Genomic DNA, 19538 nt, shown 5'->3' on the forward strand with positions numbered 1-19538 from the left:
ATTGCTGTGCACAGCCAAGGGTGATGCGTCTGCTCTCCAGCAGTTGAGGGATACACACACAGACACAGCTTTTTGGACCTGTGTTGGCAGAAGAGCCCTTTCATCGTGAGACAGGGGACAAATGACTCGTTCCAGCTTCGTGTCACCTTCAGTGTTGTTGTAACTCTGTTGCTTCACAGGAGCTGCTGCAGTGGTTTCCTGCACAGAGCCCTTTAGATGGATCACCTCTTCCTTCCTAAAAAGCTTCGTTGTGCAGAAATGTTCAGCTTTCTGAAGTGACTTTCTTAATAGTTTAACCAAGGTAAAGAGAACCTTGGATGTAACCCAGGCAGCAGTTTCTAAGAATTCTTTGTTGTTCGTGAATCAGTGTTGTTTGTATAACGTTGTCGCTGTTCCCCCTGGCTTTGCTCCCCAGTACTGCTTGTGCATGCTGCTGCTGTTTGTCATGCCCTATTTAATCACAACAGGCTGTTCCTCACTCTCCTCTATATATTTTAACAGCTCTTTTGCTCTGAAAATAATGCTGGTATCAAATAAATGATAGATTTATTTTTGAGGAAATAGGGCATTTTAAATATTAATGGTGTGTTGTGGAAGATGACAACATGAAGAATTAGATTGCAGATTTTTTAATGTACTGTTTAAATCTTTTGAACCAAAGTGGTTTTGAATAACTATTAGGTAGTTATGTTGTGATATTTTATCTATGTTGAGTAAGAGAGCAGCTTCAGTGTCGCTTGGAGCTGGAGTTCTGCTGTGCCTTGGTTCCCACTTTCTCCCATCTTTTGATGCTGGGGGATTGTTGGTCAGATATATTAGGGACCAACTGCAGACTGAAGGCCTTTTGTTTTGTTTTATATATTGCTGGTTTGTTTTCCTACCAGATTGTGTACTTAATGTAGCTGTCTGCAGGGTTGCTGGTGCTGGTGTAAAGATGATGTCAGGAGAGGTGAAAAAGTTAAATGATGTTTCTGCTGCAAGTGACAACTCACATCTCTTTAAAGTCAGGGGATGAGACTGTTCTTTGAGTGTGTGTTTGCTGGAGCTCAGTGGAATTGGCTCTGCTCCTCCTGTGCCTGCCCTTGTCCTGCTCAATGATTTTCCCCTTTTACTTTCGTTAGGCACTGGCAGTAAACCAGTTCAGGAAGCCACATTGGCGAAAACAACTTTTCTTTTTTTCCGGGTTAACTTGTTTGCCGGACTGGTTTCTGAGCAGGATCAGTAAGTGCCAGTGCTGACTCAGGAGAGAGGCTGGGTTTGAAGAATGCTTACTGAGATTTACTTAAGCTGTCACAGAACTATAGCCTGAGATGCATGTTAAGGGACAAAGGGTAAGGTTTGCTACTTAGCAATTTTTTCAGTTTTGTGTCTTCATGGATTGATGAGATGACATCTACAAAAAAAAAAAAAGGCTGCTGAATACCTTAGAGACTTACTTTTTTGCCTTCCTTCTAGAGCAGACACAACAGAAACTGTAGAAAGCTGGTTTCCTGAAGTTGTTTCATTAATGTGCCTCCTGTCCTGTACTTCAGATAGTCAGATATTTATGGTTATTCAGTCTTTTGTGTCTTGTTTTCAATGAGAAGGCCTTTCACAATGGTGTGTGTCTGTTGCAGGTACCTGTCACCAGCTGAAAGCAGATAACCAAGTATTTCCCAGTAGGTTCCCAGGCAGCCATCAGAAAAGGAGGTGTTTTCAGTTGGTTTTGTGTCAAACAGTATTTGAGCTGGTAATTTGGGAAAACCTTCAGTCTGTTTCTCTCATAGTTGTTTCTAAAGTGTGCTATCATAGCTTCATTGCTTAGTGCTTATTCCGGTTGTCAGTATTTCTGTTTGTATTTCCATGTTCAAATAAAAATTCAGCTGCAATTTGATGAGTTGCCAAAACTGCAGATAGGCTCCCCTGTTCACTTTTTGAATGTCACAGTCTTCAAATTAGTGAGAATCTGCACATCACGTAGGCTTGTGTTTCCTGAATGGAAGATCACCAAGATAGTTAGTGGTTATGCAATTTCTGGAAGATTTTTTGTTTCAGAACTTTGCCCAAAGCTGTTCATTCACATTAGTGACTTGGTTAGTCATATTTTTATGTTTTATTTCAGCATGCAGACTGCAAAAATGACATATAATTTTGGACAAGCAACAGCTCGAGGGAGCCGAGTAGCCATGCCTTAGCTGTAGGATAGACATCAGTGTGACCTCATTTTGTCTTGTTGAAGAGACCCTCCACGTTTGCAGGCAGTGGCAGTCAAGTCCCCCATGTGTTCAGTTTGGTCAGTGATCCTGTTGTACAGCAGCCATGAAAGGAGGTGAGCTGGGAATGCAAACGTTGGCTTTAGGGAACAAGGATAACCATCAGCAATTCAGGCACCTTGTGCTGATACAACTGTTTGTACAGCTGCACAATAGATTGGGGATCTGACCTGGGTTGGAAAGTAATCCTTAAAAAAACCAAAATAAAGTGCTGGTTTATTTTTAACTGTGATCAGTTCCCTAGTTTGATTCATGGTGAGGCTGCAAACAGTTGTACCAGTGCAGCAGAGTTGAGTGGGAGGGTGCTGTTACTGTTCTTCCAGATGTCAAAGGATTGCCTGTGCATCCATGGTCTGAAGAAATAACTGAAGGAGGAGTTCGACACTGATTTGACTCAATCAGTGCCAGAAGGAATCTCAACATGATGTTGGGTGGTTTTTTTAAAGCTGGGAATTTGGATGGCATTGGCTCCACTGTGGAGGATCACTTTATAGAGCAACCAAGACACGTAAGCTTTTTTTCAACCCAGAACCTGCCATTTTACCAGCTTGAAGAGATTGTGGTGGATGAATTTTTTCTTGTGCAGACCAAACTTTTGGCGTTTATATTTTCACTGTCATTTCCCTATCAGAGAGCTGGAGGCCTAGGTGTTCACCTGGGTTTTCTTCCTTAATTCACTGGTTTTACACATTCTGAAAGCAAAAAAAAAAAAAAAAAAAAAAAAAAAAAAAAAAAAAAAAAAAAATCAATTGTTTTTCTTGGCTTTTACCTTTAAATAGATTTTATTGTTTGGGCTTTTTGCTCTTTTGTGTTTTCCCTTCCCTTATTTTTTATAAGATTGTGGAGGGCAAAGAGCTAGAAAACACACCTTCTCTCTCTTTTTTTGGTTGCCCACATAAGGTCTGAAGCTGTGTGTGCCCTTGCTTGAGCTGGGGGAGTCGACTGTTTTTCCCGTTGCAGAGTCCTCACTTTGGCACCTGTGCTTTGCTTTCTCTGTGTGACAAGTGTAAGGTGCAGCACATTGATGGTTCCTTTCAGTTCCTCCCAACCAACCTCTGAAGCATGAAAAAATTGCTCTTATTGCTGCACAAGTACTTCCTTTTTCTGGGATTTTGGTGCTTCTACTGGAAGTTTCCTCTTGCTTCTTCTCTACAGAAGCTGGAAGGATCTTTTCTTATCTTTCCACCTGCTTTCCAGGTGTCTGTATTAGCTAGGAGTCTGAGGGACGCAAGGCTGAGGTGCACAACCATTTCTCCGTGTCCTCCAGTCTGTGTGGAGGTGTGAGTCAGGCTCCAGAGGTGTTGGCACATGTGGGTGATTACAACACCTTTAACCTCAGAGGCTGGCAGTCACTCGGTAGGAGATTAGGCCAAATTGTTTTCCTTGGCTCTGGCGTGATGCCTTCAAGGTCTTCTGGGGCATTTTTAACCAGAAGGTGAGGTGAGAAGTCTAGGAGGTGCCAATTGTTCTCTTCACCCCTGTTGCAACACAAACCTGAGACCTGCTTGCCTGACTGGAGCGGATTCTCCTCAGTTTGGTGGGGCAGCTCCCAAGTGCTGAGCAGCCCTTCCCTGTGCCATCCATCTGCCCATGCTCTGCCCACGCTCCCACAAAATCTCACCTCCCTCTTCCTGCCAGCAGGGCTCACTGTGCAATGCATTTGTCCTCTGGTTCAGCACAGCCATCACCAGCTCTGACTCATTCTCTTGCTGTCAGCAACTGTGGTGCATTTACCTGCTCATCCATCCTGCCTTCTGATGCTGTTGAGATTGTAGAATTTGTTACCCACAGCTGACATAAATGTGCAATTTCTGAATGGACTCCTCATGCTGAGCTCAGCGTAGTCATTCCGTCATCTTCCTGCTGGGGAGGCATTTGGGTGGTTACCTGGGTGACTGTGCAGGACTTTCTTAGGGTTGTAGCTGCCTTATTTAAGCCTCACAGTCAGGGAAGAGGCCAAGGTCTGTGACTAAAGAGTAGGTATATTTTATTTTAGATGAAAATTTTAAACATAAGATCTTTTGAGAAAGGAGGTGAAATCATTCCCTCTGCTTATTCAGTCCATAAGTTCAGTTACAAATTCTTTCTGAGCTAGTCTTTGAGCCAGGATTCTTCAGTGGGAATGGCATGAATCTTTTTTCCTTTTTCCCCATCATGCTGTGAGTGCAAGGACAGTTTTCTGCCTGTTGATGAGTTTTTGAGCCACTGCACCAATGTAAAATTTAAAAAATGTCTTGTCTTCGTGAGTTAGGTTAATTCATTGTGGCTTTTGACTGTTGAAAGTATGCTCCTTTCTAACTGTCCCTGACCAGTGGATTGGAAAGCTGTGCTGAACAGCAGCTTTTGCATTGGAATAATTTAAAAATAACCTGTGGAGACTTCTTCCTCTTTGTAAATGATGCGAAGCCAGAAATTATCTCACAGAAAGCTGAGCAATGAGGCCTCACAAGCATTGATCTTCCCTAAGCCCTTCTCTAGAAAGCATGTGTCATAATCTCATCTCTCCCATAAAATGCAAAGCCGATATTGGACGACCCTGCTTTCTTAGGCACAGGCTTGGAAAAAAGTCTTCTGGGCTGGTACTGATAAAGCAGTCTTTTGTTGTACATATTCTGTCAGGTCTTGCTGCTGTGGAAACCCTCGGGCTTGGACTGCAGCCAGTGCTTTGGAACAGAGGAGGAAGGTGCCCTTCTCTACCAAGGCAAGGGTGTATTTGTGGCAAAGTGCTGCAGGGGGGTTCAGCAGCTCAGCTCCCTCTTGCTCCTCATCCTCTCCTACTGGAGAGGAAAGAGTGGCGATGGCCAGGCCAAGGCTGGCCCTTCTTGCAGCCTTTGCAGTGACACTGATAGTAGTGACAAGGACTGGCAGGTCCCCAGACAGCCTGTGCCCTCCTGCCAGTGGGCTGCATTTCTCCAGTGAGGAAGGGGAAGCCTGGAGAAAAGAGCAATAAGGGAATTAAGTCATATCATCCCTGTTACGTGCAGTCCTCCACTGCTCCCCAGCGTGATCTTACCACAGTAGTGCCAGCTTGTCCAGCAGCAGACCGGACAGGAAGACAAGCTGGAAGAGCCATTTGAGCCTCTGCTTGGGTTACCCCCACGTATAGACAGCTGCATGACAGATGTTCACAAAATGTTGCAGAGTACCTGTCCATATGTTGCTGAATATGACAGACCTTCCCTGTTCATGGCTGTGTGCTGAGTTGGTAAAAACAGAACAAAACAAAACAAAAAAAAAAGAAAAGAAAACAGAGAGAGGCTACCACTGTAGTGTGCCAGTGTGAGAAAATGGGTATTGTCTGTATTCTGGCTCTGAATTCCTAACAAGGACTCCCAGTACTTCATCCCTCCCAGAAAGCATGCCATGCTTTATGCGTAGGTGACAGCAGAAGGGCCCTTCCAATTCTTGCTAATCTGGCCTCTAAGAAAAAAAAAAAAAAAAAAAGTCTTGTTTAGCCCCAGATCTAAGCACTGGTTTTAGTGAGTGGTTTAAGCATTCCAGCCGGAGTTAAAAGTACATGGCTCAGCCTCTCTTTCTTCAGAAGGAGCTGAAAAGGCTTGGCTTCCGCTCCTTTCTTAGGAAAAGAAGAGAAGAGAATTCTTGGTCTGGCAGGCTGCTGGCAGAAGTGCTGAAGCTTTGTGATCAGTGTGATAGAAGTATGGCACAAATAGTCTGTCACAGTTTAACCTCAGCTAGCAACTCGGCCCCACACAGCCACTCACTCCCTTCCTGGTGGGACGAGGGAGAGAATTGGATGGGTAAAAGTGACAAAACTTGTGGGTTGGGATAAAGACAGTTTAACAGGTGAAGTAAAAACTGCACGCACAAGCAGAGTAAAACAAGGAACTCATATCCCACCTCCCATGGGCAGGCAAGTGTTCAGCCATCCCCAGGAAAGCATCACAGTAACAGTGACTTGGAAAGACAAACACCATCACTCTGAGCATCCCCCCCTTCCTTTTTCTTTCCCCAGCTCTGTATGCCAAGCTTGACACCATATGGTCTGGGATATCCCTGGGACCAGTTGAGGTGTAGGTGTTGCCTCCCAGCTTCTTGTGCACCCACAGCCTCCTGACTGGTGGAGCAGTGTCAGAAGCAGAAGAAGCCTTCATTCAGTTAGCCCTGCTCACCAATAACAAAAACATCTCTATTATCAACATTGTTTTCAGCACAAATCCAAACCACAGTCCCATATAAGTTAAAAAGTAAGAAAATTAAGTTTCCCAACTAAAACCAGCACAGTCTTCCTTCAGATCTTTAGGAGCCAGAAACATAGGGTATGTCTGAGGACTTGTACTATAAGCTTAATTTTATTGCCCTTTCTCTAGGTTCAGACAGGCTCTATGTTAAGTAGATCAGGTTCTTTCCTTGTGAACACTTGGCAATTGGTGATTATGTGCCCTGTGAATGAGGAAGGAAGAGGATTGGTGAAGGCAGCTCAGCTCATGGCATAGGGTGGAGCATGCCTGGTAGTGGCTATTGTCCTCTCCAAGCCCTTGTTCACTGCAGTTCCTCCCCAAGCTTCACTGCTGCCATTCTCCTCCTCAGCTGGCTTTCTTGAGCAGCTTTTCCTAAGACTTCAGTTCCACTTTGGATGCATGTATATAGATTGTGTTCTACTTCCTGACCTCAATCTGACAAGCCACACTTGTCATGGTGAGAGCAGCCTATCCAAAAAAGGAGTATTTGGCAGTAGTTCAAGTTTTGGACAAGATGCATGAGAAGCCTCAGGATTCAAAGCTATGTGCTTAAGCAAGCTAGGAAAGTTTGTAGCTTCCTGGATATCATTAAGGCCAAATGTTTCTGGTTACATCCTAAGTGTTGCTGCAGGTTCCTGGAGAGTTGTGTTTTCTGCCCAGGTCCCAGGGCTCATCTCCATTTACTGCTGACTAGACAGAGATGTCTCAAACCTGTGGGGGTCAGCTTTTGTGCTGGGAAGTTGATCTCAAAGCACAGTGGGAAACACTTTTTTAAAAACTTTCTTAGACTGGGTGTTCTTCTCATACTCATCCAATCCAGCATGACTAGAAAACAACCCTGCTTTTCAGCACAGATGCTTCTGCTTTTCTCTGCTAATGAGTCTAGCTCACCAGGAACCAATTGACCGAATGCTCTTGTTTGCTATACTGGTATTTTCTATTCTTGGGCTTTGCTCCCGAGTGCTCGGGTTGTTCAAGGGAAGTCCAGCTCGTTGTCATCGTGACAGGTAGGTCTGTATTTATCTCTTGCCTGTGGCCCATCTCCAGAGTCATCAGCGGCCATCTGCCTTAGCCCTGGGCACGGCAGGGCCTGGGGGCTGGAGTCAGAGGAGAGGCAATGCTGAAACACGGATGTGCAGGCTGCTGAGGGCAGTCAGTGTTCTTGCTGTGTGATACATCATAATTTAAAGCATTTGTTCTCCTTTTTATTTAGGGAAGTAGCTTTACCAGTGAGTCGTGAAGTGTTGCCAGTGTTCCTGTACAAGATGGCTTATAGAGAGTGGAGACATCAGTGTCGTGGTGTGCTCAGCAGTAATCCTCACACCCATGGCACTGCAGCTCCCTGCCCTCACCTCTCATTGTGGGGTGACCTCCAAGGATAATTTTTCTGTCTCCTTTAAGTTACACCCTCAAAGGAGACATTGTTCTTGTTCTCTGGCACTGTGTACTGGCAAGAGCATCTCCTTGGGTCTGATGCTGGTCTGGTGAGATACCTGTAGTCTTCAGCCAGGGCTCAGTAACATTTAAGAGGTCTCTGACTGGGTCTTCAGGAACACAGCACTGTTTCTATGAAGGGATATATTCCTTGCTGGAGGGTGATGTTTGATTTTTGGGGACAGGGTTTACGCCACTTAATGGATTAGGAAGAGCAGAGTTATCTTGGATGTCTTACTGAATTTTGTTTGGAAATACGTGTTACTAAAAGAATAAACATCTTATTGCCAGGAAGTGTTTGAACAGTGAGGTATGCAGATCAGACTTGGAGCAGATACACTGACAAAGAGATGTCTAGACTTATATATTGTAGAGCAAATTCTGTTCCAGTGCACGAGTCTGTTACTGGAGAGGATAATGAAATATGAGGCGTAATGTCTGTGTAGTCACAGATAACTCTACTCCTGAACCCCACCCCCCCACATTTCCTGAATCCAGCTCAGTGGGCACTTTGTCTTGTTAAGGAGAGATCATTCTGTTGGAAGGGGGTGCTAAGCTGACCCGGGTGTTTCACTGCTGCTTGAGCTGCTGTGGTGGTGATGGAGGATACCAAAAGAACTGCTTAAATGAACTGGTCTCCCAAGCTGTTTCTTGGACTGTGCACTGTGTTTTGCAGTGTAATTGGAAGGACGTGGAATTTTATAAGCCAGCTAAAATAGTTGAACTCATGCCTTTGTTTAACAGAGAAAGGATGAGTAATATTTAGGACTTCAAACAGTTTTCTGTTTTATATTCATTTGAAACTGCTGTGATTCTTCTGTCTTTGTTTGTGGGTAGTGTCCATGTTTAGTAATAACCCTTTATTTTGAGTTAGTTTGATGAAAAACACTAAACTGTATCTGAGCCATAAAGTGTCTCTTTCTCAAGCCCTATGGAAATCCTCCTCTTTACAAATGTTGCCTCTGAAATGCTGCTTGCCACAAAATATTTTTTTCTCACATTCACTTGAACATGGGAAAATACTGCCTGTATCACTGTTTCTCTAGAGTTTGTGGATGCATGTGTGGAGCAGTTGTATCTGGCTTTGGACTGTGTCCCCACCTGATGCCCAGCTCCTTCTCTTGTGTCACAGCCTCAGAAGGTTTTGGTTTTATAGCTGTCATTTCCTCCCAGGGAGCCTGCACACCCACAGTTTGTCATGTTGGGGTTTCTTGGGGGTACTGGGGTACTTGGCAGAAAGCCCAGATCACTTGGTGGCCACAGACATTTCCCAGCAGCCCTTGAATGACTGCAGTTCGTAGAATCATGTGCGTGTCTCCTGAGGGTGACTACAACTGTCACACAGATATGTCTTGCATTTCTCTTGTCCTATGACGTTTAAACTACAGGAAGGTGTGAAGTGAAGTTTGTCCTCTGTGTTGTTTGGAATAGCTGAAAGCTCTGCTTTAGTCATTGATAAAATAAAAAAAATTGAATCCAAGACAGAGCTGCATCAGGAAGGGGAGACTTTAGTCTGTGAAACATTTGTCAGAAATCTGTGAAGTGCTGACCTCTTGCAGATGGTGGTACCTTGCTTGTTCTTGGATATTAACTGTATTAAACCCAACTAAAACATCTGTGTCTGCTGCTGAAATTTCTTCTTGTTGATAAAGCAAGTGAGAGGGGAGGAGAGAAATCCCCAGCATGTTTTTTTTGTGATCCAGCTTAGGCTCTGAGTGAGTTTGGGAGACAGACTTTGAGGGATGCCTTGAACAGACTTTGATATGAGTTGCTACAGAGAGGGACCATCTGTATTGTGGGTTTTTTTTCCTTCCTATTTCCCGGCCCCTGCCTTAAACACCAGCTAAATATTCACATTATTCCCCTTTCACTGAATGTAGTGGTGTGGTCATGTAACCACAAAAGGAAATGTTTTCCATGGGATCAGTGAGATGATTCAACTCAAATGTACGTGCATATGTACACTCATGCTATCCCAAAGACTTCAGAGGAGGTGAGCAGGAACAAGCAGACAAGGAGAGAGAAGCATTGTGCTGTTGTGAGGAATTTGGGTTAGATTGGGTAAACACGTTATGGAGTATCACCCCTCCTTTTGAATCTCTTGAGCTTCGTCTCTGACATGGCTGAATTGGAGTGAGGGAGAAGAGCTTGTGTTCATCCAGAATTCCCTCGGCCTGTGTTGTGTGCCCACAGAGACATCCCGTGGCCGGATGAGGAACAGCCTGAGCCATGGCCCTTGTTCAGGCCTCCAGGATCCCTCAGTTCTTAAATTACTGCCACTGGCTGTCGCTCTGCAAAGAGACTGGAAATTCGATGCGTTCAGAAGCTGTAGTCACCACTTGGTTCTTGTACCAACATTTGGATAACTCATCGTTGTGAGGAAATCCTGTGACATTTTCTCCAGCAGCCTCAGGGGCAGCTGTGATCTAAGTTGGAAAGGGCAAGTCATCTGGAGAGAATTTGGGCAGCTTTACTTTTCTGTCATCCTGTGGCTGCACTGGGCACTCTGCAAACATTAAAAGAGCATCTGCTTCTCTGAAGCACTTGTAATCTCATTTGGATTTAGTGGTATATCTTGCTTACCTCTAGAGATTAGGGCCTTGTTGTGCATATAGGTGCTGTGAAAGCATTAGAAAATTGTCCTGAAAGGCTGAAAGAAATAAAGGAGAGAACCTGAGCAGAATCCATTCAGTTCCAGCACACAGTGACAGAACGGACTGTCTTACTCTGCATCTTTCATGTCAGTGTCTGAAGAGAAGTGAGCACTAAAGGAGGAAACAGTGTGACAGTAGCAGGTGAACAGGAATTATTTAGTCATTTAGATGTTGAAAACGCAGAGGCATGAGGAGGGGAATTCAGATTCTGGAAATGTTTGTACTGCTTGTGTCAGTCACCATTACTGATAGGCATGTGTGGGCTATAGCTCACAGTCTGCTCCATTGCCTTACTAATAAAATGAACAGGGAAGGAAATTATATTTTCTTAAGATTGGAGGCTCAAAATAGCCATATCCTCCTTTCCCTGTCTTCTGTCAATTGTATTGGAGGAGCCCTGGATGGGACTGCCTCCAAATTAGTGTGTTTACCTGTAGGATTAAAGAGGTGGTGAGGAGCATGCTGGAACAAGCAGGATGTAAACAGAAAACAGAGAAGGATATGGATATAAACTTGTCCAAGTGAACAAGGAATGAGTGTAAGTGGTCCTTTACTAACAGGAATCCCTTTTGCTATTCCAGATCAGCGCGAGGAAGCAAATTGCCCGGATTGCCCCCCTGTGGCTGCCTGCCCGCCGCTGAGCCGCCCCTCCCAGCCCATGCGGCTCTCCCCCATGCTCCAGGAGTGCACCGGGTGCCCAACGCAATGTGTGTTTGTCAAACCATGGAAGTGGGCAAGTATGGCAAGAATGCCACTCAAACCGGAGACCGGGGGGTCCTGCTGGAGCCTTTCATTCACCAGGTGGGTGGGCACAGCAGCATGATGCGCTACGACGACCACACCGTCTGCAAGCCCCTCATCACCCGGGAGCAGCGCTTCTACGAGTCCCTGCCCCCAGAAATGAAGGAGTTCACACCTGAGTACAAAGGTGAGATCTCCTGGCATTCCCGATTGCAGTTACAGCCCTCAAGAACCTGCCCTTCCATAATTCCTGCAGCTATCTTGCGGTCTTTTGGTGTCATTTCACTTTTTTAAACTTGCTTTTGCAGGCTGGCAATTTGATAACAGCACTTGGAAAGGAGGAAGGTTTGGGGTTTTTTTCTGTAGGCACTCTGAGTTGAATGTGCTCCTCTTTCTAGACAGAGAATATGCAGTATGACAGTGGTAGTCCAAAGTCTAAGATGGATGTGTAACTGAAGCAGTTTTATTACCAGGTTATTGTCAATTACAACCTTGACCTTGAGCTAATGAAGCCAGATCATATACGGAACATTTGCACGTTCCAGTTCCATAATTTATTGCTTCCTCATCCCATCTCTTTTATGGACCCATAGCAGCAAGCTGCTAAAGCAGGAAGTATAGCTTTCCCAGCGCTGAGGTGCAACCTTGTCTCCAGCTGCTTTGAAGGAGTGGAATTTTCCAGTGCCTGTTTCATCGTAGGAGGTTGACAGCTCAGCTGTGTCTTTGAGAAGCTCGATAGGCTTCCAGCCCTGTGTGTTTGTGCTCAGGATGGTGATGTGGTCAGGTAGTCTTCTGGGGGGCTCAGTGTTCCTGTTCCCCCTGCTGCTTTGTCTCCATGTGGCATTGGGAAGGTGGTGCTTTACAGACAGCTGGGACCACCATCTGTTCAGGATCTTGCCTTTGCATCTGGCTATAGCCTGACTGTCTCCAAGCAGTGTCAGCTTCTCTCCCAGTATCTGCACACAGGTGGCCGTGAGTGAGGGGCGCAGTCTGCAACAGATGGGTCCTCTCCTACCCTCCAGCTGCTCTGGGGCCACACAGTGCTCTAGTGTCCCATCAGAAATCTCAGTGTAGCCTGTGTAGTTCCTAGAGCCTATACAATGTGAGTTTTTCCCAGGGAGATGTTTTTAAACACAATGAAGCTGATCAGTCTAGATGGACTCTTCTCTTCTTGAGCTCAGATACTTCCTGGTACCCTAATGGCATGGGGATGTGCATGTCCATCCCCGTGAGATTTCATCCTGTGCAGTTTCCTGATAGTCCTAGGAATCTTTCCTACTGATCTGGGGGAGAGGAACCCTGGGTATGATATTTTCTGTCTGAGCACTTGGGTGTTACTGTAAGACTTAGAGATATCTTGAGCACATGCAGGCAGCACTTGGAGTAGCATTTATGTAGTGACATTTTGGAGTCCTGATCTGCTCTGGAGTTGTATTTGAGCCACCTGAACCTTGTTAACATTATCCTGTGCACATAAGGAGAAAGGAAGGACAGGAACAGGATGGTCTGCATCAGCTGAGCAGGGCAAGGTTTTCTCACGTTTGTGATGAATCATTTGATTAAGTGCATCTGTCATTTGAGGCTCCTGGCAGCTAGTCAATACTAGTGGCAAGCTAATGAAACATTTTGTCATTGCACATCAGGAGATGGGCTGATGGCCTCATTATCAAGGCTGGGGCAGTCCCAGAGATGAAGATGTCAGCCCTAACTGGAAGTGTCAGTGGTCCTGCTCTGTGGCTGGCCAGATACATTCTGAATCTGTGCTGTGGAAGATCTGTAACTTCCCTTTGACTATGGTGCTTTCCAGGAGCCTTCAGAAGGTAGAACTGGACAGGACACACATGGTCCTGCTTGTCTGCACTTGGCAGAGGTAGTTATGCTTCCAGAGCTCCCTGTTTTTATTGCCAGGAAGCTCTGGGCCCTTGCAGGTCCCTTATTTGTAAGACTGGCTGACTTGTGATATGAATGGCAGATGTCACTTCAGCCTTAGGGCTCTGTACATCATCACTCTGATGCTGAAGGAAGCTCCTTTAGCAGAGAAAGCACAGTCCTGCTTGGCCAGTGATGTCCCTGTCAACAGCAGGAACACTTCTGCAGGACATAGGTACTTATCCAAACAAACCAGATATTATTTCCCGTGCTTTGCTCCCCTCAGCATCTTGGCAGACTGTACTTTGCTCTATCCAGTTTGACGACATTTGATGCAGGACTGAAGGAAGGAAATAAATCACACCCTCAGCCTACCAGCTGCACTTTTGTCCTTGTTTCCTGCGGTGGCAGAGCTTCCCCCTCTTTCATTGCTCTGGGGTTTGCTTTGCTTCTCTGTGAGCTACATTTTCCTCTCTCCCGCAGAACATTTGGTTGATGGTTGTGTATTCCCTCCTCCAGGAGAATTGATGTGTTACTTCTCCCTGGCAGGTGTGGTATCTGTCTGTTTTGAGGGAGACAGTGACGGCTACATTAACCTGGTGGCCTATCCCTACGTGGAGAACGAGGCTGTGGAGCAGGATGATCTCCCAGAGAGGGACCAGCCACGGCGCAAGCACTCGCGCCGGAGCCTTCACAGGTCAAGCAGCGGCACCGAGCACAAGGAGGAGAAGCCTGGCCTGGCCAGTGATGCCACTGAAAGGTAAAACGTGGAGGGTCCAGTGACAACATGAATATCTGGAGATCTCTCTTCCTTACTCCTTTGGTGGAGGATGTTTTGCAATTCCTTAAGGGTGGCCAGGCTGTTGTGCATTTGCTAGCCCAGCGCATTTTGGCATGGTAGACTATGTCACGGGTTTTGCTGGGTTCAGGACCAGTTCATCCACATGAAATGCTTGTGATACAGGATAACTGTTGGCAGTGTATCAGATGTGGAACCAAAGCATACTGAGCAGATTTGAACATCCTTCAGTCCACCTGGTTATTAACCCAGAGGTTTCTTCCCAGAATATTTTGAGTATGGGTCCTCTATGTCCTCACCCCAGCCAGACCTTCCAGAGGAGCAAGTGTTCCTGTTTGCTCTATCTATTAGCAGAGATATTAAATAGACCAGATCCTGGAGCGTGAGTCCACAGCCCAGGGTATTGGTGAGGATTTTAAGAAGATTTGCATTGTGTGCAGCAGGAGAAGGAACAGGAGATGGTTGTGTTCCAGGAAAGTATGTGACATTCGTAAGTGCGTGAAGAACTGATGGATTCTAACAGGCAGGTTTGTTCTGTCTTTACACCAGCAGCATCCAGGAAACCAAGAGTCCCAGGGTGGACTTGCACATCCACTCAGATGTTCCATTTCAGATGTTGGATGGGAACAGCGGCCTGAGCTCTGAGAAGATCAGCTACAACCCCTGGAGCCTGCGCTGCCACAAGCAGCAGCTGAGCCGCATGCGGTCCGAGTCCAAGGAGCGGAAGCTGTACAGTATCCTTGGAAAGCACAGCTGGGTGTGTCAGGCTGCTGCTGCCCTGGCCTTGCCTGTTTGTGCCTGAGGCAGCCAGGCCTGCGTTTCCCTTGGCATCTCTGTCCTCAACCACAGCTGAGCTGCGTGTTCCTTTTTGCTGTTCCTTCCTGCTTCCAATACTGTGGCACTAATGAATCATAGAATTCATTAGTTTGGATTGGAAGGGACCCTAAAGATCTCGTTCCACCTCCAGGCAGTCTGACTGACTTTTTCATGTGGTTGAAGAGGTTTGTTTTCTGTGCCTTCACAAATTCCTCCTCCTACTTTTGCTGAACTTGCCAGCTTGTTGGGGTTATTTTGTTTCACCTGGATTGTTTTCCTCACATAGAAACAAACTTACTTTTAATAGGTGTATTCATAATTTTTGCTGCGTGGGCTTTCTTCTCCACTTCTCAAGTGTGTGCTTGGAGACTCCAGATTTTATTTTTGAATAGCTTTCATCACTTGCAGAGAAGTCATTCTCTTTGACTGCCCTCTTCTTTTTAAGCACACTTCCTTATTTTTATGAAGTTCCTCTTTCTAAACCAAACACAGTTTCTCTCTTGCACAGTTTAATCCAGCTGTGCTCTGTTACCATTTCAGCATTTACATCTGAATGTAATGTTTACATTTCAGTGTTGATCTGTGCCCTGTGGGACTCCTTAGGGGAAACTTCTGGGGTGTTTTTTTTCCCCCTTTTGGAACAGGTTGCTGTACAGAGGTGCCTGGGGTGTGTTCTCAGTGCTGTGCTCCAGTGCAGGAGGTTGCCCGTTGTGTGCTGGTGACAGAGCTCCTGTTACTGTTCTTATTTCTTGGCTTTGTCACCTCCCCTGTTCCCCTCGGTGTGTTGGGCAGTGCTGCTGTTCTGGACAGACCAGCCCTGCCATTACTTGACCCTTGAGTTTTCAGTCCATGGGCTTTGGATTGTTTATCCATATGGTCAAATAGCTAATTTGATTAGACTTTAAGCTCTCTTAATGGATCAGTAGTTCCTAGTGGCATACTATGTCCTTCCTGTCACCAATGTTTTGCATTTCAGTTTCCCCTCTGAATTTCCAGTAAAACTGCATGTGACTTTCCTGCTGTTGGCCATTTCATTTTCTAGGATGTTTCATTCTACCAGCTGTCAAAGCTTTGGTCCGCTGTTTGGGTTTTGTCCTTTTCTTCCCCTCACCAGGCCGTTTGTCTTGTCTGTTCATTGGTTCCTGTTTGTTTGTTGCCCAGCCCTATATCCTGCTGGCCCAAGTCCCTGTCTGTGGTGGCCCTGGGCTGTCTCTGGTGAGCAAGCTCTCCTTGACACATATCCCAGAGTTCCTGTTGCTGGAGAATGTGGTGCATCACTTCAAGCTTCCCTGTGTGCTTGATCTGAAGATGGGGACCAGACAGCACGGAGACGACGCCTCTGAGGAGAAGGCTGCTCGGCAGATGAAGAAGTGTGAGCAGAGCACTTCCGCCACCCTGGGTGTGCGTGTGTGTGGGATGCAGGTAGGGATCCCACAGGCTGCAGGTGCTGCACCTTCCTTTTCACAGCTCCATTAAGCCTCCCAGTTAGTGTTTTCCTGCTAAGCACTCAATTTGAACCTCCCACTGCAGGTAGGTTATACCAGTGCTATTTTTTTCTTCATTTCTAAGCCTAAAACAAAGGAACCTGCTTCTCCTGAGATGGCCTGCTTTGTCCAGAGCTCTTTTGTTCACAGACAATTAGGGAAATTTCTAATAAAATTTATTTTGTGGCTTAATGTTCAGCCAGAATCACAGTGCCTGTGGGTGGAGGTGTCTGACATTTCCTTCTGTATTGCACCGATTGTTGGAAAGTTGCTCTGCTCTGCCTGGGCCCTGTCCACAAGAGTTTGCTGCTGTGCAATAGTCGCTCCTTTCCCTACCTGCCGAAGGAACCAGATCTTTAACCCAGATCTCTGCCCACAGACTCTGAAGTAATGAGGGCTCCTCATTAATCACTTGCCACATAATGGCAATAGATGTCGGCAGCTCCTGCTGCCAGAGGATTGTCTGAGTTGCTGTAAGACTTGGCTTTTTAACTCTGGGGTCAGTTGTGTCATGCCTTTTGGGGCACTGGGACTGATGAGCCCCATTTGGGTATCTGGAAGAAGGGGACTAGTGCTCAGGCATCCTGAGTGTGCCCCTGGGCTGCACCCATGAGCTGCTTTGCGATTCAGGGAACGGGCAGAGCTGTGTCCTGCTCCCACTCAATCATAATGGGGATAGGATGAGTTCTCCCTGCCCTGTCAGTGCAGGATAGCTCAGGGCTCTCTGCGTGGCCTTAGCCTGTTGCTCCCACTTGATGTGCATTTCCTTTGGTGTTCCAGGTCTATCAGCTGGACACAGGGCATTACTTATGCAGGAACAAATACTATGGGCGTGGCCTTTCCATCGAAGGCTTCCGCAATGCCCTCTACCAGTATCTCCACAACGGCATCGAGCTGCGCAAGGACCTCTTTGAGCCTGTCCTCGCCAAGCTGCGCAGCCTGAAGGCGGTTTTGGAGAGACAGGCCTCCTACCGCTTCTACTCCAGCTCCCTCCTCATCATCTACGACGGGCAGGACAGCCGGGCGGGGCCGCTGGCGGAGCGCCGGCCAGAGGCGCGCCTGAAGCGGGCGGACGGCTCTGCCCCCGAGAGCCTCCAGGACGGCAGCGGCTCGGAGCCCGGCTCCTCGGGCCCGCCCAAGGTGGACGTGCGCATGATTGACTTTGCACACAGCACCTTCAAAGGGTTCCGCGATGACCCCACTGTGCACGACGGACCCGACATGGGCTACGTGTTCGGCCTGGAAAGCCTCATCAACATCATGGAACAGATGCGTGAGGAAAACCAGTAGCCCTGGGCTGTGGCCTCTTATTCTTGTCCTGGTGGCAGGAGCAGACGAGACCACCCATTACCACAGGAAAAACACAGACAAATTTGGTTTTAAACAACTGTATCGCTCCCTTGTTTTTTAAATGTACTTGGATAGAAGAGCTGAGGTGAGGCAGGATGGAAGAACTCCTTGTGCTAAACCAGATAGTTCTGACTGCACTTGCTCTGCCTTCTGGAGGAGGCTCTGTAGATGCCTGCTGGGTGTCAGGTGTCCCAGTTATTTTCTCATCATGTATGTTCTGGAGGGAGGACCTGGACTTAGGGAAGAGAAAGCAGGAGAGCCCAGGGCTCTTGATGAGGCTGGAGCTCTGGTGTGAGAAGCCTCCTGCCTCAGGAGCTTCCCCTTTGAATTTCTCTGAGTTACTTGGAAAGGGCACTCACCTGACGGTTTGGCAGCATCTGTGGGGCCACCAGTGAGAAGTCAGGTGCCAGTCCCTGTGTTTGGTCGCTAGCTCTGCCCTGGGTTTTGCCAGTGGGGCTTTGCTTTTGATGCTGCCTTTTTCTGCTGTTTGGGCACTGTGAGTAGCCACCCCAAACACGGAAGTGAAATGACCAGATGCAATCTCTTGCAGAGCTATGGCCTGGAGAGGGAATGCCATGCACATGGAGCTGTGCTCAAGCCTGGGGTCTGCTCACCCCCTGATGCCATGGCATGGGCAGGCCCAGGGCTCTGCAGGAGTGACTGCCCTGGACCACTGACTTGCAAGCACTCAGCTCGTGGGCTAGCAATAGTATCTGTAGCAGTTAACATGACCCCAGCTGTGCAGCGGGGCATTTCGGACCATTTCAACCCTTCCCCTCTTGTAAAGTACAGAGTTATGTCCCTCCAGCACAAAGCTGCCCTCTTCCCTGGGGACCCTCTGCCCCCAGGCCCTGCTCTTCCAGCAGGTCTGGGGGTGGTGAAAGGGGAGGCTGAGGCTTAGGGCTGATCCCCATCTCCTCCCTGAGGGTCTCCAGGGGCCAGGTGAGGGGTGACCTAGCTGAGCAGTGAGTGCCACTGTCTTGACTGTTGAGTATCACTGCCTGACTGTTCAGCTTTGCTTCACGGAGTCAGTGTCTCCCGAAATAAATGTCCCCCCGCCTCCTTTGATGAGGAATTAACGTTTGATACTGTGGCCTGGTGGTACCGGACTGAACCCTGCTCCACCTCAGCTCCTGTTCCTGTGCTAGGGCCCTGGCTGCTCCCTCCCGCTCTCACTGACTTGTTCATGATGCTACCATTACCCTGGGTCTCCACAAGGCCAGGGTTGCGGGTTTTTTGAATTACTTCAGGAAAGCTTGTTTGGGGAATACTCGCATGTCGCATGTGTGCTGACTCCATGTGTGCCACAGCAGGCACAGTCTGTGGCACTGGGGTGGAAGGGGACAGGAGAGCTGCCCATTGTCTCTGCCTGTCCCAGCTCCGCAAAGCTTGCCCAAGCCCCTGCTCCCCTCCCACTGTCTGGGCAAGGACCTTTACACATGGCACGCTGCCCTGCACTGGGTTACTTCGTTGCTGCTGCGGGTCCTGCCTTGCCAGGACTCGCAGGATTTTCAGGGAGCAGGTTTGCAGGAGGGAGTGAGGCTGGGTGAGTGCTGGGCTGTAGATACCCTCAGCAGCCATATTATTCCCTGGCTCTGCCCCAGCGTGGCCCATCGCCGCCCACCTCTGCATGTCCTTGTCCCCGTGGGCTGTTCTCGGGCGGGTCAGGCCGCACCTCCGGGAGAGCCCCTTGCTGTCCCCCCGCGCTCATTCTCGCCCTTCCCCACCTCACTGGGCCGTGATGGACGGGCCACGCTGCCGGTGCTCAGTGGGAGCCGCCTCCCCCCTTCAGACTCCCGCGGTGGGACTCCACAGCTTGTACATAGCCTTGGCCCCGTTTGTTTTTACATGAATAACCACCCTGTTTGTGCTTCACAAAGAACCAAAAACCATTAAAGGATCTGTTTTTGTCCGTGGTGTGCCGTGCCTGCCTCTCGCAC

General features: G+C 47.6%; 1 protein-coding gene across 6 annotated transcripts in view; it reads left to right on the forward strand.

The window, feature by feature from the left end:
* IP6K1 (inositol hexakisphosphate kinase 1) overlaps nt 1–19510 on the forward strand; it is a 37255-nt gene extending 17745 nt beyond the window's left edge. For 5 of the 6 annotated variants that reach the window (XM_083869144.1, XM_083869143.1, XM_083869147.1 and 2 more), the window contains 5 exons: nt 11121–11467; nt 13699–13909; nt 14498–14682; nt 16011–16186; nt 17029–19510. In XM_083869144.1, the coding sequence (XP_083725270.1) occupies nt 11245–11467; nt 13699–13909; nt 14498–14682; nt 16011–16186; nt 17029–17538 (1305 nt within the window). In that variant the 5' untranslated portion in view covers nt 11121–11244 and the 3' untranslated portion in view covers nt 17539–19510. The remainder of the gene's footprint in view (nt 1–11120; nt 11468–13698; nt 13910–14497; nt 14683–16010; nt 16187–17028) is intronic. The other variant, XM_083869148.1, reaches the window with a different exon arrangement.
* The last annotated feature ends 28 nt before the right edge of the window (nt 19511–19538 follow it).

This window comes from Zosterops lateralis (genome assembly GCF_965231275.1).
Source record: "Zosterops lateralis genome assembly, chromosome: 11".
Classification (NCBI taxonomy): Eukaryota; Metazoa; Chordata; class Aves; order Passeriformes; family Zosteropidae; genus Zosterops; species Zosterops lateralis.